The sequence below is a fragment of the Nematolebias whitei genome, chromosome 6 (genome assembly GCF_014905685.2).
Source record: "Nematolebias whitei isolate Nwh7 chromosome 6, NemWhi1, whole genome shotgun sequence".
Classification (NCBI taxonomy): Eukaryota; Metazoa; Chordata; class Actinopteri; order Cyprinodontiformes; family Rivulidae; genus Nematolebias; species Nematolebias whitei.
In genome coordinates, this window is record NC_056503.1 from 1,591,036 (window position 1) to 1,599,801 (window position 8,766).

General features: G+C 45.4%; 1 protein-coding gene across 2 annotated transcripts in view; it reads left to right on the forward strand.

Moving 5' to 3' along the window:
* The window catches only part of zbtb44 (zinc finger and BTB domain containing 44), a 69,046-nt gene that overhangs the window by 12,246 nt on the left and 48,034 nt on the right, over positions 1-8,766 (forward strand). For both annotated transcript variants that reach the window (XM_037677983.1, XM_037677984.1), the window contains exons 2-3: positions 547-1,639; positions 7,112-7,196. In XM_037677983.1, coding sequence (XP_037533911.1) covers positions 577-1,639; positions 7,112-7,196 — 1,148 coding nt within the window. In that variant the 5' untranslated portion in view covers positions 547-576. The remainder of the gene's footprint in view (positions 1-546; positions 1,640-7,111; positions 7,197-8,766) is intronic.

Genomic DNA, 8,766 nt, shown 5'->3' on the forward strand with positions numbered 1-8,766 from the left:
ATATATATGTGTATGTATGGATATATGTATATATATGTGTATGTATGTATATATGTATATATATGTGTATGTATGTATATATGTATATATATGTTTGTGTATAAAGACATTTTAATCCCTTCCCACACTCTTGCAATATTCTAAGCAATGTTTCTTAACTGTAAATGCTTTAAAACAGCACAGAATGTCATGATTTAAGCTCTCTGCCAATGGCTGCACTCTAGGCCTTGCCCACTTCTCTGCTCTGCACGGAGATCAGCTGCATGAGGAAGTTTTCCCACAGCTGTGTGCTGCACACATATGCTAAATCATTTAAAATACTTTATTTTAAATAAAAATTCCATTCAGATCATGCGGCTCATCCATCAATCAGCCACTTGTGTGTCATGTCCAATCTTACTTTGAAAATCCACGATAGAGCGAGTCCGCGATAAAAGAACTGCGAAGTTGTGAGAGACTACTGTATTATTATTTAAAAAGTATTTCCGTCCCTTGAGATTTGAGCGTGAATTTTTGATGTCTAAAATGTTTTGGTTTTCCCTACAGGACACTTTCTACTCATAGCAGGACTCCAAGATGGGGGTTAAAACCTTCACCCACAGCTCAACCTCACACAGCCAAGAGATGCTTGAGAAGCTGAATGCTTTGCGTAATGAAGGTCATTTATGTGACGTTACCATCCGGGTTCAAGACAAGCTCTTCCTAGCACACAAAGTGGTCCTGGCCTGCTGCAGTGAATTCTTCCGTTCCAAACTCTTAGGCCGATCAGAGGAGGAGGAAAAGTTTGTGTTGGACCTCCATCATGTGACAGTTAGTGGTTTTGCCCCTCTTTTGGAATATGCTTACACCTCTACCCTTTCAATCAGCACAGAGAACATCATTGATGTCCTGGCAGCTGCAAGTTACATGCAGATGTTTACAGTTGCTAGCACATGCTCAGAATTCATGAAATCCAGTATTCTCTGGAGCTCCACAAACATCAGCAACAACAATGCAACAGCAGACAAACCCCATGAGGCAGCACCAGAGAGTGCTTCATCAAACTGTGCCCTAACGCCGTTGGATGGCAGCGTGTCACCTGTGTCATCTGAATGCAGCATGATGGAGAGAAACGTTCCCATTTGCCGCGAGTCACGGCGGAAACGTAAAAGCTTTGTAACAATGGCGTCGCCGGAGAGTCCACTCAAATGCACTACACAGATGGTCACCACCTCACCTCAGATTCCTAATCCATCCCCATCATTCTCAGATGGCCCAGCCCAGCCTGTTGAGTCCTCTTTGGCTTTTCCCTGGACTTTCCCATTTGGCATCGACCGAAGATTCCACTCAGACAAATCAAAGCTGCCGGAGAGCCCTCGTTGCTTAGAGCAGGGTGCCCCAGGGACATCAGATGGGACGGTTGCTCGTAGGCTTAGCGAATTTCTAACCTGTGAGAGCTCTAAGACGGTGTCCTCACCAGTGGCAACTGAAGAAGAAGACGTGAGAGTGAAAGTGGAGCGTCTTAGTGATGAGGAGGTCCAAGAAGCATCATCACAGCCGGTCAGTGCCTCTCAAAGCTCCCTGAGTGACCAGCAAACAGTACCAGGGAGTGAGCAGGTCCAGGAGGAACTTCTTATCAGTCCACAGTCTTCATCTATAGGTGAGACTATGATCCTTGTCTTAACAGTATTTTCAACACCTGACTGTCTAATGTTGTTTTAGTGTTTTACTCCTTAAAAAGAAGAAGAAGAAAAAAACATACACAAAAGGAGACACTCAAACATATTGAAAGTTCCTTGGTTAAGATAATTTCTCACCAGGCTGCAACAGTTGGGAACTAATGGACACCTTAAATATACTCAAATTTAAATAATGTCTTCTACTTTCAGCTTTTCCCTCTTCAGGGGTCGCCACAGCGAGTCATCCTTCTCCATCTCTCTCTGTCCTCCGTGTCGTCTGTCCTCACTCCAGCTACCTCCATGTCCTCTCTAATTGCATCCATATATCTCCTCTTTGTCTTTTTCCTGGCAGCTACATTTCTAACATCCTCCTACCAATATACCTATGGTCCCTCCAGACACGTCCAAACCTTCTCAGTCTGGCCTCTCTAATTTTATCTCTCAGTTGTTCAACCTGTGCTGTACTTCTGATGATCTCATTGCTAATCTTATCCATCCTTGTCACTCCTAAGGAGAACCCCAACATCTTCATTTCTGCTACTTCCAGTTCTGTCTCCTGTCTTTTTGTCCATGTCTCGGTCTCCAGACTATACAACATAGCTGGTCTCACCACTGTCTTGTAAACTTTTCCTTTGACTTTTGCCGACACCTTTTTGTCACAAATCACTCCTAAAATGTTGGTTACGTACTGTAACCCCAGATTCCATGAGTATAGGTGCAGCCCTTTAAGGCTATTGCTAGTGGGTTCATCCCGTCGTCCAGCACTGAAAACTTTAGTCCACACCCACCTGCTGTGTGGGCCTCAACCCCGGTCCGTATAAATTACGGTGAGACTGGGTAATCGGCTCCCAAATAGCTTTTTTCTTCAGCCATTTAGGAACCAGTGAGGCCCAGAGCTTCAAGGGCTGCGCCTATACTCATAGAATCTGGGGTTACAGTACGTAAATAAGTTCTATTTCATATAGGCTTCGCCCTTTAAGGCTATCGCTAGTGGCTTAAAGGCGAAGCATGATATAGTGTATGATTCACTGCGTCCATTCAGACACAATATGAAGCGCCCACTTGCACAAAAAAAAATTTCATCACTCAGCCTTCTGTATGCGTAATTATGCAGCGCGTAATTACGCGTACCATGCAAAGGAGCGCCCCTGAGAGAAAAAGGTTTCCTACGAGGAAAAAAGGGAAGGCTAAAAGCAGTCCTGCTGCAGAGAATGGAAAAGAACAGAGGTTACAAATTGTAACCGTGGAACAGTGAGCAGAGCTGGTCAACAGCTCTTCAATATGATCTGATTAGTAACAAATGAACTAATTAGTAATCAAATGAACTGATTGGTAACAGTAGTCATGAACTGATTAGTAACAATAAAAACAGCAGTCACAAACTTGTGACTGATAATAAATATCTCACACTGTAATTGCATGCAGACAGATGTGAGTTTAAAACGAAATTCCATGAAAACGGTAAGATTCATTCTGTTAGAACACTAAGAACAGAATGGGTCATGGAGAAAGCCGAAACATCACGCAGATAGAAGCGAATAAATGAACAAGGCGATGTCCAAGTGGCCGCCATACAAATGTCCTCCACTGTCTTCCCTCCATGCAAAGCTGTAGAAGATGCAATTCATCTGGTGGAGTGAACTCTGAGGTTCTCTGGAGGCTCCAATCCTGATGCCCTGTAAGCTTCAGAAATGGCCTCACACAGGCAGTGTGAAAGGCGCTGAGCAGATAGCGGGTGACCTGCAGATACGTCCCTATAATGCACAAACGGACGCTGAGTCTGCCGCAGAGGAGCCGTGCGTGCTATGCAACATGCCAGCGCACGCACAGGACAGAGGAGATGAAAAGATGCTTCTTCCTCTGATTTGTGTGTGTGTGTGTGGGGGGGGGGGGGGGGGGGAGCGTAAAACCACTCCAATGTTATCATTCTCGATTTAAATTAACTTGTGATGTTTTTGGGTATGAAGGCTGGGTTAGGTCTCAGCGCAGCTGAGCTGCCATCAGCTTGAATCCTGAGGCATGATGGGTCAGCAGAGAGCGCAGCTAAATCGCTCACTCTCTTTGCTGATGTCAAAGCCAACAGCAGGGCTGTTTTAAGTGACAGGAATTTAAGTGACACCTGATCTAAAGGTTCAAAAGAAGCTTTGATCAGAGCTCGCAGAACCATCGTTAGGTCCCAATGTGGAGCTAGTGGGCGTGACACTGGTCTGTGTCTCCGTACACCTTTTAGGAAACGCTTCGTCAGCGGGTGATTAAAAACTGTTCTGTCACCGAAGCCTTTGTGATACGAAGAAATAGCTGCAGCATAAATTTTAATTGCTGAAAGCTAAATTTCTGTCCATCAGCTGCCGCAGAAAGGACAGAACGCCACCTAGTGGACATGAGATGGCCTCTACACTTCTCTCCATGCACCAGCGCTGAAAAGCTGTTCACTTTGATGTGTACAGCACTGTGGTGGAAGCGGCTCGTGAGTCTTGGATCATGCGCATCACTTCCTGAGAGAGACCCATCTTCTCTAAGCAGATCCACTCAGCGGCCAGACCCAAAGGTGCTGGCCTATTTCTGGGTGACTCCTGATAGCTCCCCCCGCCTGGAGGAGAGCATCGTCCCTCCACAACAGTTTCCACGGTCGACCCGATAACAGACGTTGCAGGTTTGGGAACCACGGGGTGCTGACACGCTCTGAGGCTACAAGAATGGCTGACAGTTCTTCCTCCCAGACTTGGTTCAGAAACCGTGATATTAGAGGGACTGGAGGAAACGCGTAAAGGAGCATTTTTGGCCATGGGCTGTGGGCAAAAGCGTCCACTCCTAATGGTGGGTCGTCCCTTGGGCTCAGTGAGAACCATAATTGACACTGGGTGTTCTCCCGTGTGACGAACAGATCCACTGCTGCTCGGCCGAACCTGTTCCAAATCCAAGAAATCAGCTTGGGATGGAGGCTCCAGTCTCCTTGGCAAGGACCGCCCCTCGACATTATGTTCACTCCTCTGTTCAGGATGCCGGGGATGTACACTGCTCTGATGGAGAGCAGATTTTTGTGTGCCCAACACAACAGCTGTCTCGCAATGCGTAACAGTTTGGCTGAGTGCATGCACCCTGCCGGTTTATGTAAGCTGCAGTCACTTTGTTGTCTGTGTGGATTAGAACATGTTGATTCCACTGCAGGGGAGCAAAATGCTGAATCACATTCCAAACTGTGAGACATTCCAAAATGTTTATATGAGCTGATGTGTGAGGTGGCCACAGCGCCCCCACCGCCTGAGACAGGCACGTTCCTCCCCAGCCTGACAGGAATGCGTCTGTGAAAACCGAGACGTGTGATGTAGGCCTGCTGATAGGAACTCCCTCTGACAGAGTGAGAAGGTTTCCCCAGTGATTCAGGTCAGTTCCCACAGAGATCATCTGCCTCTTCTGACGCACCGGATCTATGCGCAGGCGGGCAAACCATCTCTGAAGGCGTCTCATGTGGAGTAAGCCCAGCGGAACCACAGCATGAGCTGAGGACATCGTACCCAAAAGTTTCATGATCGAGACGGCCGTTACTACTCTGCTGAGTTTTACGCGGCGGAGCTGGCCTTTCAGAGCTTCGGCTCTCGGCTGTGATAAGCAGGCTCTCATAGTGACTGAATTTAGCTCCACTCCCAGATAAACGATCATATGGGCCGGGAGAACCGAACTCTTCTCCCAGTTTATGGCGAAACCCAGGTTTAGCAGGTGTGACGTCAGTGCTTTGGTTTGCGCAGCTGCTTCCTGCATGGATCGAGTTAACAGCAACAGATCATCCAGATAAAAAAGAATTCTCATTCCTGCTCTGTGTAGCCACGCATTTCGAAAATGTGCCTCTCCTCAGGAGAGTGGAGGTCACAGAAACAGCAGGAGGAGGCGAGGTCGGCGTGACGGGGACCCATCCTCCTTCACAGATGTCGTGCTGGTCGAAACTCAGCATGTAGCTGGTCTTGCAGGACGGGCACAGGCGGATGGTGCTGGACATTGTGTTCTTGTAAAAGCAGTGCTGATTGCTTGCTGAAGAAAAAATGAGAGCCGATTACCCGGTCTCAACGTAATTTATACGGACCGGGAGTGAGACCCACACAGCAGGTGGGCGTGGACTAAAGTTTTCAGTGCTGCGCTGCTCACAACGGGATAAACCCACTAGCGATAGCCTTAAAGGGCGAAGCCTATACTAAATAGAACTTTTCTCCATCTACTCCATCCTGCCTGGACTCTCTTCTTCACCTCTTTACCACACTCTCCATTTTCCTGGACAGTGGACCCCAAGTACTTGAAGTCCTGCACCTTTGTGACCTCTGCTCCTTGTAGCTTCACTGTTCCACTGGTCTCCTTCTCATTCACACGCATGCTTGTCTTACTAGGGCTGGCTTTCTTTCCTCTTCTTTCAAGTGCATACCTCCACCTTTCCAAGTTTTCTTCCACCTGTTCCCTGTTGTCACCACAGATCACAATGTAATCTGTAAACATCATAGTCCATGGGGATTCTTGCATGACCTCATCTGTTAGTCGGTCCATCACCAGAGCAAACAAGAAGGGGCTCAGAGTCGATCCTTGATACAATTCCACCTCCACCCTGAAGCTATCTGTCTTTCCTACAGCACATCTCACCACTGTCCTGCTGTCCTCATACATGTCCTGTACCGGTCTAACATGCTTCTCTGCCACTCCAGATTTCTTCATGCAATACCACACCTCCTCTCTTGGCACTCTGTCAGATGCTTTTTCTAAATCCACAAAGACACAATGGAGTCCTCTCTGAACTTCTCCATCAGCATCTTCAAAGCAAAGATGGCATCTGTGGTGCTCTTTCTTGGCATGAAACCATACTGCTGCTCACAGTCACCTTTCATCTAAGTCTTGCTTCCACAACTCTCTCCCAGATCTTCATCGTGTGGCTCATCAACTTAATTCCCCTGTAGTTCTTGGACATTTTTTAATATGTTTAAATTTTCGGCAACAAGAGTATGAGCCTCTGCAACTCATGTAAGATAAGAATCCCTTTAAAAACCAAGAGACATTTTGGAGATTCCTTTGTGCTGTCAGTTCACTAACTAGTTGCTCACTAGTACAGTAGTTCACCAATAGTCACAGCCTAGTGAGATTTTGCCAGAAATCCTCCAGTCAGATCTGCCTTAGTCTATTCTAAGACACCCACCAACTCATTTTTATTTTTTATTGGGTTTAGTGGGAAGTTCTGTTTTCTTTTTGTCTTTTTGAAAAACTTTTTTCTTGCTGAAATAAAAAAGGTCAAAAATATATTATTCCCCCTTCCCCTAATTTTTTAGTTGATTACAGTTTTGATATTCAAGAGTATCAAATCATAATAAAGACATCAAAGGCATAAACTGTATCAACCAAGCCTAATTTAAAACTAAATTATTTAGGATTTTATTTTCAAACTTAAAACATAATTAGTATTTTTTTCTTCCTCTTCTAAGGGTCAATGGACGAGGGAGTTTCAGAGAGTTTGCCGTCACTGCAGAGCACTTCTAATGCTGGAGGACATGCAGAAGATGATGAAAGGTACACAGCTTGTCGGAGTCATTCATTAGAACAAACAGAACAAATATTAAACAGATATTAAAAAAATAAAGATCAGAAGTGAACCATAGCTGGGCCACATTTGTTTAGTTTATACATTTTGATGTTGGGGTGATGCACTATTGTAAAACAAGTCTAATTTTATTTTTGTCAAACCCTCAAAATCATTGATACATTTTGTGTGAAACCTAACCTTACATCTAATGGACATGGCAAGTGTCAGACAATAAACAATTGAAGCATATTATCCTCATCACCTGACAGTTTGTGTTGCACAGTTGGGTCAGGTTGTGGGTAAAACCATAGCTTTTCCGCTGCAGTTCAGCCATAACTGTGCCCAACAACAGCCCTTGTTTTCTCTGAAACAAAAGATTTTGAATCCAGGTCTCATAGAGTGGAGAGTTTGGGTGACCCCTGCAGAGGTGTGAAAACATGTGTGTGCACTACAGATGGCTTCAGGAGTAGATGATTGACCGAAACAATAGTAGATAGCAAATCTGGTCCTCTGGACATTCAAAAAACAAGAAAACAAAAAACAAAGCAAAAAAAAATGTAGAAACGTTTCGTCTCTCATCCAAGAGACTTCCTCAGTCTGAGGTGCTGTATTCAGCTCAGTCTTTTAAATAGCACCTTTTCAGAGTGGATCAACCAGTTTGCTGCTGACAACCAAAACCAGCTGCTTACATGGTCAAGAAGGACCATCAGCCTAACAATGGATCATTAGCACACTGATGGCTGTTTACTATTCACAGGGGGTTGAGTGATACTAGCAATCACAGCATTGTAAGAGGGGGACAGTTGAACCCGGAGGCCTCTACCCTTGTTTAATGATGGACGATTTCTTTTCACAAAGATGGCCTCTTTTACTCCTCTCTCAAACCATCGTTCGTCTCTGTCCAGGATGTGAACATCTTCATCCCTGAAAGAGTGACTGCTGGCCTGGAGATGAGTGTAGACCGCAGAATCCTGGCCTGATGATGTTGATCTTCTGTGCTGGGCCATCCTTTTGGCCAGTGGCTGTTTAGTTTCCCCGATGTAAGACTGATCACAGCCCTCCTGACACTGAACAGCATACACAACATTACTCTGTTTGTGCCGGGGGACTGGATCTTTGGGATGAACCAGTCTTTGCCGTAATGTATTTTGGGGTTTAAAAGCCACTGGGACGTTATGTTTAGAAAATAAACGTCTCAGTTTCTCTGATACTCCCTCAACATACGGAATGACCACTGGTCTGGGTCTGGGTTTCTCCTTTTCACCTGTTGGCTGACTGGAGTCCTGTTTGGGTTTCTTCTCTGCTTTCAGGAAGGCCCAAGCAGTGTTAGCCATCAGTGTGCTAATGATCCATTGTTAGGCTGATGGTCCTTCTTGAACATGTGAGCAGTTGGTTTTGGTTGTCAGCAGCAAACTTGTTGATCCACTCTGAGAAGGTGCTATTTAAGAGACTGAGCTGAATACAGCACCTCAGACTGAGGAAGTCTCTTGGATGAGAGACGAAACGTTTCTACATTTTTTTTGCTTTGTTTTTTGTTTTTTTGTTTTCTTGTTTTTT